This window comes from Charadrius vociferus, unplaced genomic scaffold (assembly GCF_000708025.1).
Source record: "Charadrius vociferus isolate BGI_N301 unplaced genomic scaffold, ASM70802v2 scaffold173, whole genome shotgun sequence".
NCBI classification, from domain to species: Eukaryota; Metazoa; Chordata; class Aves; order Charadriiformes; family Charadriidae; genus Charadrius; species Charadrius vociferus.
This window is the reverse complement of record NW_009648369.1, coordinates 1269151-1283215: the sequence shown is the minus strand read 5'-3', so window position 1 is coordinate 1283215 and position 14065 is coordinate 1269151. Positions and strand designations below refer to the sequence as shown.

At 35.9% G+C, this 14065-nt stretch overlaps 1 protein-coding gene across 1 annotated transcript in view; it reads right to left on the bottom strand.

The window, feature by feature from the left end:
- Positions 1-14065, bottom strand: part of ATAD2B (ATPase family, AAA domain containing 2B) — an 88719-nt gene that overhangs the window by 42016 nt on the left and 32638 nt on the right. Inside the window, exons 6-16 of the mRNA XM_009885343.1 lie at positions 12908-13010; positions 12260-12368; positions 10826-10942; positions 9315-9390; positions 7379-7477; positions 6119-6230; positions 5251-5366; positions 4297-4471; positions 3413-3501; positions 2243-2402; positions 1209-1299 (exon numbers count right to left, since the gene is read on the bottom strand). Of these exons, the coding sequence (XP_009883645.1) occupies positions 1209-1299; positions 2243-2402; positions 3413-3501; positions 4297-4471; positions 5251-5366; positions 6119-6230; positions 7379-7477; positions 9315-9390; positions 10826-10942; positions 12260-12368; positions 12908-13010 (1247 nt within the window). The remainder of the gene's footprint in view (positions 1-1208; positions 1300-2242; positions 2403-3412; positions 3502-4296; positions 4472-5250; positions 5367-6118; positions 6231-7378; positions 7478-9314; positions 9391-10825; positions 10943-12259; positions 12369-12907; positions 13011-14065) is intronic.

The window sequence follows — 14065 nt, the reverse complement described above, 5'->3', positions numbered from 1 at the left end:
TTCCCTACGCAATGAAATTTTAAAATACATAATTGTGTTCTCCACACAAAAACATGGTGAATTTTCAAACAACTGGGTTTTATCCCATCTATTCCCCTCTCTCCCACTAAGCAGCATCATGTCTTTGCACAACTCAAGCAGAATTTACATGAAATGGGTTTGGCACATGCTGTCTTATACCCGGCAAAGCTTAAACTGGAGTTTGCTGGATAGTTATGTTTTCTCCTCACCAGAAGATGCTGAGGTCTTTGTGCATCAAAAGCGGAGGGATGCTGCTTCGATGATAGATGTCCCTGTGGATGAAGAGGATAATTCGGATGTACTGTAGCTGACTGAATGGACTGATGTTCAATTTAAAGTTCTTATTTCTTTGATGATGGACTCCAATGCACAGACATTTGAGACTGTCCTTTTTCTGAGAACTTCAGTGCTTGTCCAAGCAGATGACTGACAGAGGATGCACCTTTGCATGACAAATTGTTGCGAAGAGATTGTGGTGTGTGTTTTAGGGTCATTTCCTCTGTTAAATTCACTATAAAATATTTGGGTTTATTTCTGATTAGCTTTTAAGCAGCAGGTTTATCTTGAACAACCATCCTCCATTCAGTACAGCAGGTCTTTGGGCGTTCCAAAGGTATATTTAATGTATTCATGGTGTGGCGCTTTCTTTTGCCCCCTGCCTATATCTATGCTTTGGGGTTGTTCTGTGCTGACAATCTTGAAAAAAAAATCATCTTTAGAAAGGCTGGTTAGTTTGTTGGATTTCTGTCAGAGGAGGGCATGCCAGTCAGTAAAAACGGAGAAGGAAAAAAAAACAAACCAAACACCAAGTACTGATTTTTTTCCCTCCATAAGTAGAGAAAAACCCCAAGTCTCCCTATCTCTTCTGTAATATACTAATTTAATGGAAAGTCTACCTAAAGATTCCAATTCCCACTTCATTTTGCTCCTCTTTGAGGGTATATATAAGGACAGTGATGTTACAGAAGGAAACATGACTGTATTTTCAAACAACTACTAGCTACTCGTTTCATGTTTTAGTAAGACAGAAGTGTATTTTGTTATTATAAAAAAAGAACTTTGTTGAAAGTACAGAAGTTTAGAAAGGTAAAAATAATAAGATTTCCTGATACATTTAACATACTTCCAAAAGTTTTACACAGGAAAGAATGCATCTATAGTAAAAGTACTAACACCATAACACTCACCAACGCATTTTTCAGCTAGTTCTCCTAAGAAAGGATCCGACAATTTGGGGTTCCAATCCCTCGTATGAATTTGTAAAATGTGCTTTCGTGCCTGAATTAAAAAAACAGAAAGGAAAAAAAAAAGAGAGATCAAAAATTAGCAAGCCAAATCCATGTCATAATTTTAGAAAAAAATATAATTTATTCATGTGAGTATAAAGTTATTTTACCTGGTTTTGACATGTCACTGAGAAACATTAAAGGAGAACATAATACTCAAGTCTCTCAAGAGCAAAGATTTTTGCCTTCTTTTTTAATTTCATATATAAGTAATTCTTCAGTATACCAGTTACACATTTTAATTGCTGTTTAATCAACAAGAGTATTATACATGAACCAATCAAAACTAATGCTCTAGCAGGAATTATCATAATTTTATAATTTAATTTTTAATTGCTGCACCTTTGATTAACAGCTTCTACTGTCAATTGCCTCATCAATTTTTTGCTGAGTAGCATAGTACATACACATGAATTCCAAAACTATTCCTTTTTAAAATTCTATAGAACCCAAATACATCTATCAATATGCAAAGTAAATTTAATTTTAAGTATAAATTAATGAGATATTATGGCTGAGTTTATAGAAGTCTAGAACAAGGAACTGAAATGTTCCTTTTGCCATTATAATAAAGTCTGGCTTTACACGTACAATTTTTAGGTGCTTAGCAGTCTACAAGCTATCTTCTCTTACCACAACTTCCAAAACCCCAATTGTTATGGCTCATTATACAAACCTATACAAAACCAGAGTTTTTAGATAAGCAATTCAGTTTAACTTGAACAATCTACCTCTCTGTTTACATTCTGAAGACTTGAAGTTGAATAAAGCTTTATGTAAACTCTCAGTTTGTTTTTACTTAAATTGTCTTCCTAAAATTAAAACATTCTTACAAGTAAGAATGCATATTGTTATTTCATAGGCTTGGTTGTCGGGCACTCAAATGTTTAATATACTAAAAACATTTATTAATAAATCTCCTTTCTAAGTTTTACCTTTTGATCAGGCAAGTTGAAAAGAAATTCCCTGTCAAAGCGACCAGGTCTCCTGAGTGCAGGATCTATAGAATCCAGTCTGTTTGTAGCACCAATTACAACTATTTCACCTCTATTATCCAGTCCATCCATGAGTGCAAGAAGAGTAGACACTATAGAGCTAAAAGAGAGTTTTCAAAAAAAGCATGTATAGAGAACAGTGCAAGAATTTTTACTTTTTCAATTGCAACATTCATAATTTCAAATAAAAAAAACTTACTTAAAAAAACCCCATGGCTTAACTGTTTAAAGTCTCAAAGCAAGAAGGATCCTTTTGATATAATCTGTATTATACTTAGTATTATGACTCCGTTAAGGATTACATCAAATTCTAACTTCCTCCTTTAAAAGTTTTGGGGAACGTGCACTCAGGAAGCCACTTATTGCAGCTCTGAAAAGGGCTCTTCCATTACCAGTGTATGCATCAACCTGTTCAAAGCAACTGTGGCACCAGGCAGAAGAAACGTGCATCAATACAAATCCACATGTTCCCACAACCTCCTAGTCTGCTGGCTCCAAAATTTCCCTCCTGTCCCCCTCAGGTGAGTGGAGGGAGAGATACACACAAATGCCACCATCTATAAAATGAAAGATCCAACTGAATTGCTATAAAAAGTGCAGCAAAACTGAGATTGAAGACAGCCAGGAAAAACTTCAGCCAGCAGTAAACTGTTGTAAAAAAAAAAAAAATTTTAAAAAAATGACACTATAGCAACTCAAGATACATTTGCACATCACTCCATCCAGAATTAAAAGGATAGGGGTGTCCAGTTCATTCATAGAACATTGCAATTCTTCATTTTAGAATTTAATTTGTTTTCAACTGGTTATTCTATTGGGCTGGTAACAGACCATCTGTTTACAGTACAAAACCAGCAACCAAATCTTGACGTTAATAACGTGGATGAAGGGTAATCTCCATTACAATTTAATTCCCAGCAAATTACAGTCTGAAGAACTGAAAAGATGACTTTCAACACTAAAAAGAACTCAACAATCTGTCTTTTCTAGTGTAAGTGGGCTTAAGAAAATGTAAAAACCTTTCTTGGGAACTGAGCAAAATTACACTTAAAAGTTTACCAATATAATGTAGCAAATACCAAGATAATGGTAGCAAATAAGAAGTATTACCTGTGAATCTGATCTTGCCTACTAGAACGAACTGGAGCCAAGCCATCTATTTCATCAAAAAAGATTATAGAGGGTCTCATCAAGTATGCCTGGTATGCAAAAAAAAAAAAAGAAAAAATATAAATTCAATTCACTGTTAATTCATAATTTAGCCATCAACACTGAAAACGGTTGATTTTTATTACAAAGCATTAACATGCTAATTAACATGCTAATTTAATATTGAGACACCTTTGTTAAAAAGTGTACAGTCTGAAAATGAAACTGAATTTTCAACTACAATACTGTTTCAAAGCAAAAAAGACTGCATTCTCCTTTGAGTAAGCAAGATGGCACCAGTGTATCAGTTTTACTGTGTGTTGGAGAGATTAAAGACAAACTGAGACACCTTATACACAGTTACAGAAAACAGTATCTTATCTGCTCATAACTTGTTTGCTTAGAAGTGTCTAAAAACAGCTTTTGTTTGAGTAACCACATTTCACTGTTTTATGTGACTCTCTTCTGTCCATCATCTTCCAAGCCAAATAAGGATGCTAAAATACACACACAGCTGATGCAATCCTGCATCCTCCTCTATGTAGCATTTATCTTGAACGTGCCAGTCAAACTCAAAGTCATGGATTTAATTATTTTTTTTACCCAAACTACTTTGCTCCATGAATGGACAAGTCAAGTGACTTCTTCCTCTCAATTTTCAGATGGAGAAAAGCTGTTGTCAGAATTCCTCTATCTTTTCATCTGAATATCTAATTTGGACAAATCCTGCCCAATCTATGAAAATTTACAGTTATTTAGTTTCAATTACAAATAACTTTAGCTGCCTAAACCACAAAAAACAACATACAGAGAAATGATATGAAAAATATGTATTTTCTTCTAACCTGATCAAAAAGGAGTCGAAGCTGACGTTCAGATTCACCAACCCACTTACTGAGACAGTCTGCTCCTTTCCTCATAAAGAAAGCCACCTTTTTGTCTCCTTGACTGCATTCATTAGCTAGAGCTCTAGCTACCAAGGTTTTACCTGTTCCAGGAGGACCATAGAATAAACAGCCCCTGAAGATAAATGGATCAACACAGTCACAAACTTATTTTATGTCTCCTGAAAAACTCCAAGTCAAATTTATAGTGAAGACAGGGAGCCTGGAGAAGAAAGACTTCTACTATTATTACCAGTGTATTCAACATGACTTCATAAAATCTAAGTTTGTTTTATGCTTTCAAATCAGTAAACCTTTGCTTTGTAGATAACATTAATCAAAGGCATATTAAGCTTCCAAAGGATTGTTTTACACTAGTTAAATACCTCCTCAAATATTAAATCTTAGGTAACACTTGAATCAGTGTTTGTTACTTCTTCAGAGAGATGTACTTCCTTTAAATGACAAAAATATCCCCAAAATTTTCAATTTATTTAGATTATGTGTACCCAGTTAAATCACACACCAAGATGCCCGATCAATAAACATTAAAACCATAATATAACATTATTGAGATTACTTCTATAAAAGAAACATCAGCATTTAGCTTGATTTAGTACAGTATTTGATAACATAACAGAAAAAAGGCAAGATACTACTAAATAGAACACTTGAGAATTCTTTCTTTGACCAAATCACAAAGCTTACCTTCCTATCACAAGAAAAATAAACTAGATTTTCGTAACTCTTCACCCCACTTACTACATTCAGATAGACAAGTGGGGTAGCAAACTTTTAAGTCTACTTGAACAGTAAACACTTCAGGGAAAGAATCAATCTCCTATGTGTTTTCAAGTGAAGCATTCTTCAGAGCTTAATAAAATAAAACACAACAGTAACAGTAAATACACCTACCTTGGTGGCTGAATTTTGAATTTTTCAAATATTTCTGGATAGAGAAGAGGAAACACTACCATTTCCTTAAGTGCAAGGATATGATGGCTCAATCCCCCTATACTATCAAAACGCACCTTAGAAGAAAAACAAAGCATATATTGTAACAGCTTTCCACAAAATTACCTTTACATATAAAATAACATATTTGAAAACAAATTACAAACAACATTGCATTTAACAACAGGAGTTCCCTGAATTTTGAAAGTGTAAAAAAAGTTGAGAAGTCAACTCTTGATTGCCCACATGAGGTTTATCTGGTTCACAAGTTAAATGCGTCAGGGATACCTGGACATCTACAGAAATCCAGCCTAAGCCTGAGAGCATTTTTAAGCTCAGGCACAGCATAACATGAATATAGTCAAAGTACTTCTAGACAATGGTTCAGCTCTAGTAACAATTCAGCAGCTTCTGCACAACACACGTAGGCTAATGTGCATCATTGTTTCTGAATAGGCTCAGGACCCACAGAGCTAGCACTGAGTTAACCAACCCAGGTAGTCAGTACTTTTGTTTCCTGCACTGCTCAGCATACCCCAGTTTCTACTACTACAAGTAATTGCAAAATGACTGTAAACAAACAAATACAGTTGGGCAATTGATATTTTAGCTTATTTACAATATCCATGCAGCACTGATTACCTACAGGCCAAAAGCAAGTGCTTTGTAGCCCAAAGGAATAAACAGACAACATCTCTGGGAAAAAAAAATAGCAAAAAAAGATCTGTGAGCTTATTATAAATTTACTTCAACTCTAATGAGAAGCTGTGGTGAATTCTGGTTATGAGTAATTGGGGGAAGGAGAATAAAACATTTTAACAAAACCTACCGATTTATCAACAATCATAGGGTCAACATCAGCCAAACTTGCCCCAACTTTCACACGTTCTCGCAGGATTCCACTAGCTAAGTCCTCTGCTCTAAAGTTTAAAGGCAGGCACCTGTTCAACAACAACAACAAAAAAACCCATCAAATAAATATTGTTCTGTTTTGATCATTTTGCTGGAATGGGAAGAACCAAGAGATTCTACTACCTAAAGAGACAACCTTCCTGGATTGATAAGGTAATCAAAACAAACCTTTTTATTGTGGGAGTTATTCTTGTATATCTGGAAGTTCCTTAAATATAAACATAATTTGATGCTTCCATACAGATATTTCACTCTGGAGAACTAGGCTGGACTGACTATTTTGATTAAACACAGAAGAAACAACGCTGATGAAAAGAACAGGACACTCTCCACTGGCAGTGATAAACTGAGTAGTTCAGTATGGTAAGAAAAGGATTAACAGTACAAGGAAAACATTTTTTTTAAAACATAGCTAGTAGAGTCCAAAGAAACGAAATAAAAATATTTCTTGCAGATCAGCCATAACTCACATCCACCTGTTCCAACTTCTTAGAGCATACAAAGAAACTTTAAGCCTCTACACAGATATTACATCAGGTCAAATACACAGAGAAAGGTACTAGTAAGATACAGGTTACACTTGGAACTACATTTTGGTAGTTGTACATCTTTGGAATTCCTCAGGTTGGAAAAAGGAATGGTGTAGCAGACAGAAAGAGACAGAAGAAGAAAGATGAGGAAACACTTTTTTTCCGTTTAGTTTTCCAAATAACATTTCTGTGACAGTAAGTAAATTTACTGATACACCTTATAGATTTTCCACTTTTAGGTAACTGGTGAATAAATGTGAGGTCAAAAAAATACATGTTGGGTGTACAGAATGCACATATTACACCACCGGAAAAGAGAAGAGTAAGAGCTAGTATTGGGAGTACTACTGAACTAACTGGGACCAAGTAACACCAAGAATAAAAAAACACTTTAACCAAAGTTGTTTGTCTTGTAACTCAACTGAATGAAATATTCTTATCTTTCCATCTTTTTAGCACTATTTGTTAATTATCTACTCATAAGACTTCAAAATCTATGTTAATGTATAACCAGCAATCTTACACTGTGTCTGCAGGTAATCACAGGCAGAATCAAAAAAGTCTGCAGAACTGATAGAACAGTTCTGCTTGGTTTATGCTGAATAATAAAAATCAAACCCTTCTAAAGACCAAGGATGTTTTCATACCTATTTCTTGCTCTGGCCATGCTTTTAGATTTTCTTCTTTCAAAACGTTCTTCATCTGAAGAGGTTGTATCACTGCTGTGAATGGCATGCTTCTTTCTCCTGTTGCAGTGGCAAAATAAACATAAAACTCAGTCCCTTTTTGCAGTAGAACAGCATGTTTCGATTCTTTTATAAAAACAAAATTGAAACAGCAACTACAGTACTATCCAGGTTTAAGATGCATGCAAATTTTAGTTTTATTAAGTAAGTAGCAAAATCATCTGGTAGGGGAACAACATCTTTTACTGTCACAGGGATCTGATTTCAACATGAACATTACAAAAACAGTAGATCGCCGCAAGAAATGTAGTCTCATAAGATCTGAGGTCCATGTTACCTCAGCGGGTATGATTGAGTATTCGATCAATAAGCTGCTGAAGTTCATCAGACAGCAACTGAACTTAGAAAAGCTTCCAACCACTTTAGCCACCTCCAACACAACAGAATAATCAAGATCTCCTTACTCAGTTTCATGCTTCTCTTTAAACATTCTTCAATAAAATTCCACACGTCCGAAAGCATATGGTCTCTTTTTATGAGGAGATCCATTCTGAACAGCAGAACAGTTTCACAAAACACCTGGACGGTAGTTTAACTTCTGATCTGAATCTAAGTATAATTACTACTCAAAGTCTGCATGAACCACTTATTTTAGTATGACGGCATTTCAGAAAACTGAGTATTGCAGAAATATTAGAGAACAGACATTACATCTTCTGTACAAAAAGGCATCAGTGTGAAAAAAGTCAGCCCGTTTTTTGCATTAAAAAGTTGGCTACTAGTAAAAATTCATGTGTTTTTAGTGAATATAGTGAGCTGTATCATTTGTATGAACACGGTAATACACTGACTAGCTGGTTTTTGCCAAAGGATAACATGGTCAAAACATGGTTTTACTGTTTGATGACCAAAAATTAGATACATTTAAAAACACAAAGAGACTATCATGTAATTAGGAAGACTTTTCATGACAGTGTCCTGTCAAGAAGGGAAAAAAAAATGAGTGGAGCAACGAGCATGCTAAAACTGAAGGGATAATAGCTTTCACACTCTTTATATCTTACTAGCAAGTACAAGTCTTGAGATCACCCAACAACATGTCATATGCTCTTTAAGAAAAAAAAAAAAAGCTCTTTAAAATTAAATGTTTTTATTTATATGACAAAGAAACTTGTAGAATCATAAGATTCTGCTAGTACTTTATTTACTTTTCGTATTTTCACTATGACATTAATTTAAGCAATAAGAAGGCAAGAGTTTCAGCTGAGACTAGAATTTGTTTACTTGGATTCTGTTCATGGACAGATTTATCTTTCTGAAGTTTTCAGTAAGTTTATTTTTTAAAAAATGTATTAAGCTTGGATTCTCATCTATTTTGTTAAATAAAGCCTATCGACAGTTTCCAAGACAACTTGGTGTATTCCAGACAACTTTGACACAAAAGATAAGAGTCAAGAATGATGCTTGGCAAATATTTTATTAAATTGTTAATATTACTTGGATGAAATTTGAACTGGAAGAAAACAAAAAACGTGAGCCTGATTTGTTTGTTTTCGTAGAATAGAAAGGGGATACTTGTTCAACTGCTGCTCTGGATTTAAACACTAAATATACGCCCTTACAGAAAAAGCTACAGTGTGCAATGCGCAACTCTTTCCAGTACTTGCAGCACACCTGTTTCCATTCTGTTTATCACAAAGCTTCTACTGGTATTATGAAGCACTAAGAAATTCATCTTTGTATGCTGATCAGGATCTGAACCTAAGATACAATTCAAGACCCACGCACACACGTGAATGAACTGTACAACTCACTCAAGAATGTTTTGCAAATCAAAAGCCAGCAGAAATGTACTGAGGGAAAGCAAACAACTCTGTACCAAAAGACTGACATTTACCTGATATGGCTTCTTCTCGCAGGAGATCTGTGAATATCAAACAGTGTATTTTCCCTCTTTTTTTGATGAGCTGGCACTGAGTAAGAGAAGATACAAGTTTGTAACATCAATTACAAAAGAATAATAAACTAATTTAAATGCAGCGCAAAAGTGCTAATTATTGCTTTACCAATAACGTTATCGCTGGTTTCTCTGAAAGCTCAAATTAAGAAAAGAACTGGGGGGGTGGAGGGAAGTCAAACCTCTTGTGCTTTATTTCACTGTCGCCATACTTGGCTTGATACAGTCATGGGAATTCCATCCTCAGCCTCCTCAAATCATCACAGCTGTGGGTATCATGGCACAGAATGTAATTCACGCCAGGCACCAACATTTTCAGTTTATTTGCAGGACATGAAACCCCATACGGAAACTTCTTCACAGCTGATAACACGGGATGTCTTGAAATTTCTCTTAACAAATAAACCACAGCATTTCCCTATCGCAGTCTTAATTTCCAAGCTGCCTTAAGATACAGCACACTGCGTACATGACTGTGATCTAAACCAAATATGCACAGAATACTTGATTTTCAACAGAAGCATTAAAAGGTTCAAAATTAAGAGACGCTATGCTGAATCCTATATCAACCCCCGATGCTATATCCTGTGAGGAGTGGCTGAGGACTCCGGGTTTGTCTCATTTGGAGAAAAGGAGGCTGAGGGGTGACCTCATTGTTCTCCACAGCTTCCTGAGGAGGGGACATGGAGAAGGAGGTGCTGATCTCTTCTCCCTGGGATCCAGTGATAGGATACGTGGGAATGGTTCAAAGCTGCATCAGGGGAGGTTCTGACTGGACATCAGCAAACATTTCTTTACAAAGAGGATGGCCAAGCACTGGAACAGGCTTCCTAGAGAGGTGGTCGATGCCCCAAGCCAGTCCGTGTTTAAGAGACATTTGGACAATGCCCTTAATAACATGCTTTAACTCTTGGTCAGCCCTGAAGCGGTCAGGCAGTTGGGCTAGATGATAGTTGTAGATCTCTTCCAGCTGAACTATTCTAGTCTAAATTTCTCATCGAGGAAAAATGTGATAACTGCTGCTACGCAATTTATCTACAGTTATGAATTAGGCTTACCACTTAAGAAGAGAAGTGGGCATAACAGTAACTATTTTTTCCATGTAATTACCTAATTAATTAGGCTGCTTTCTGAATTCAACTTCTGTCAACTACTTATTAGCCTAAATCCTGTTCACCTCCAACCCTCCAACAGCACACGGCAACACCTGCTGCAAAGTTCAATGAGGCAGCACGCACTAGCAATGCCACCAGCATTGACAAACCGATAGACTGTCTCAGTAGTCCTATTCACATCATGAACAAAAACAGAGGCAAGACGGAAGTCACCGAGTGCTGCATGGGAACTTTGTCAGGGATGAGGAGCAGCCATCCAACTTTTCGCTTCCCACACCCACAGTGTTCTTGGAGGTCAGCACAGCAGAACTGCAGAAGCACTGTCTAGTTCCTCACCTATTGGAGGGGCCTGGTATCTTTCAACAGTTTTTCTCTGTCGGAGATTATACGGCCGATCATTTTCTTCTCCCTCAGCTTCTTCTACTTCTATATCTCCATCTTCTTCCTGAGACTCTGTTGGCGGGGGGGGGAAATATTTTCAGAACACTTCTACTTGATGTCAGAGCTACCTTCCTCCTAAAGATTAACATTTTAATGGTCACTGAGAATTATTCCCTTCTTATTAATTTATACTACTTGGCAAATGACTGGAAATTTGAAGACCTAGATAAATCTATAGCACATTGCCAAATTTCCTTCTAGTCTCCTGCAGAAGGTTCAGGAAAAGCAACAGAAAAAACAATAAATGTAGTCAAATTAGTTTTAACTGTAAAATACTTCAAATATCACTTCTATCCACTATCTTTTTCCTTCAATAATTAACCTTCAAATTAAGAATAATGCCTTTCTTCTCCTTTCCCATGGAAGCCTCAGAAAATCAAATATTTGACACCGCATGAAAATAAGTACAACTTTACGATTCACAATATCATTTTTACACAAAGCAAATGAACACACTGTATAAAGGTATCACCTAGGTCCATGTATTAACAGGATCAGAATTTCCATCCGTGGGTCTCAGAATTAAGTCTGCATTCTTATTACTTGGGACAGACCATACCTCTTACAGCAGTTTCAGTTCAAAATCGAGACACACTACACTGAACCCTGTCTAGATCCTGTGTGGAAGTTTGAGTCTGATTTCTTAAGGAAGCCAAGCATGTTGCTGATCACGCCATCAAAGTTAGCCATAAACCCTTCTTTCTCAATACTTTTTGAACCCACAGACCAGTTTCATCTAAATTTTTAAAAGAAGGTAGAATTTCAAATAGAGTTGTTATGCCTTCTAAAATTCAGCAGATAGATAGAAAACAGAGACTTTAATTAGTACCTTCCCCAGAGGAAGGATGCAGAACTGACTATTACACATTCCTTCTGGTAACTGCCACCTAGCGCATGAGAAATAGCAAGTCAGTTAGAACATGTATAGTTGCAGACTACATGCATCATGTCCTGGCTTCCACCAGAGGATTGTTACAAGGAATATAAGGAAAGCTCCAATTACTTAGTTTTACAGAAAACATAAGTAAGAGAACATAGTATATAAACATTCAGAAAACAGGCTTTGGTTTGCTACTTTCTGATAAACCTGCTTTCATTTAAGCACAGCTATGTAGAGATCCCTAAAACTTCTCCTCCTTCTAAAGAGGAGGAATCCTTCAATGTGTACTTATTTGCAATAGTCTTGTTAATTGGTCTATTTAATAACTCCAAATCCAGATCCAAAACCAAACTACTTTCTGGAGCACAACATATTGCTATCTTATATTGATGAGAGCTTTGTTTTCTAAGTATTTCAGACAAACCCTTACAATTCTTCATAATCCATACCTTCTTCTTCCCCTTCTGTGGACACTTCATGGTGGTTCTGAATCCCATAGCTATTTCTCCTCAATGATTTCCTCCTCCTTTTCACTCGAGAATACATATCCATGTTTTCCTGGAATAAAATTTATGTATGTTCCCATCAGTACTGTCATCCCATGTCACTCACAGTGTTATCTCACAGTTCAGTAAGTAGTATTCCACTGTAGCCCCCAAGTCTTTTTCCAACAGAGCGCCCCAGAGGCAGACTACAAAGGCAGTCTCATTTAATAGGTGGTAAAACAAGTCTCTCAGATAGTACCTAGTCCATCTAATACATAGTTAACATCAGTATCAAGCTATTTTAGAGAACAAACCAGATGACAGTCCCTGGTTCTGTTTTCAGACTACCACAGTGTGATTCACACCAGAGAAGAACCACCACAGTACATCATGAGAGCATGGCAGTCAATTCATCAATGAAGAAAACATGATTTAGTATAAATCCATTCATTTTGTTCTGGATTTGAGTTTATCAAGTTTTTTAATGTCACCCACTGAAGAGCATCTGAAGCCTTTTGACACAGCTACAGGCAAATGTATGGAGATTGCAAAAACAAACACGCTCCCCCTTGATAATACTTTTATCCAAGATCTGAGACACTCTGCACTTACAAATTCTGTGTCTGTCCACATACGTAGCCGTTCTACTTCCCCAGACCGCCTATTTCTCCTGATGTTAATATTATCCATTTCCTGTAGGACAGCTTCAGCAGTACTAAAATATATGCAACATTTAACAAAAAAAAATAATTCAGTCTTAAAACGGTAGATATGCAGAACTTTTTACATAGCATCCAACAATTTAACATATCTAATTCTATGGTCTGTTACAGCTATTGCAGAGTCTACAGATCAACTAAATATAAAAATGAATTAAAATCTGAAAAATCTAGCATTGAATCTATCAATTAACTACAGAACCAATCATAATAAAGAAAACTGAAATACGAACCTACAGAATATAAACTAAGGAGTATGCAAGAGAAGAAATGCTGATGCTATTAAAATTCGGGGTTCAAATTAAGCTGTAGCATTTTTAAAAAAAATTAATTTTTTTTTTTTTGCTCAGTATAAATTGTAGCATTTAAATTTCTAATTGCTTAGATGTTAGATTAGGTGTCAAGTAAGATTAAGTTTGCCTCAAAGACACTAATACACAAGGGATTTTTTTGTTTTAATGTTAAATCTGTAACATCTAGAATTTCATCATTCATTATTTGACCTCACTACTCTACCATTTCTCATCTACTATTTAATTAGTCTACATTTTCATTATCTGAAGTATTTGTAAACAGCTGTCAAAACAATGGTGGTGTATAAATAATAACCTTGGCCAAGACACTTCATTGCTAAGAAAAAAAAAACCCAACAGAGTATTAGCCAGGACAAGTCAATTATTTGCACACCAAGTTACTGCTCTCCATAGTGATTATGGTAGATGTCAACTGGAATTCTACTATAATTGTATAATAATTGTAAGAAGGCAGAAACTTTCACTTCCTTTCTTTCAAGGTGTTTAAAAATAACTCTAAAGAGTGAAATCCTGCCTAGAAAGAAAGTCAATGGAGGTGCTGGTGACGGAAGTCAGTAAAGTCAAGATTTCATTATGAGCGCCCCTCTCAATTTTAAACAATTCTTCTAAAATATCTGTGATGTGTGACATCACTTCAAGCAAAATCATGCTATAGTTTGCTATCAAAGAAAAGAGGGTTGGAGAGGACCTGGAAAAGTCCACAGGCTCTGCCAGGCAAGAACAGACTACACAACACC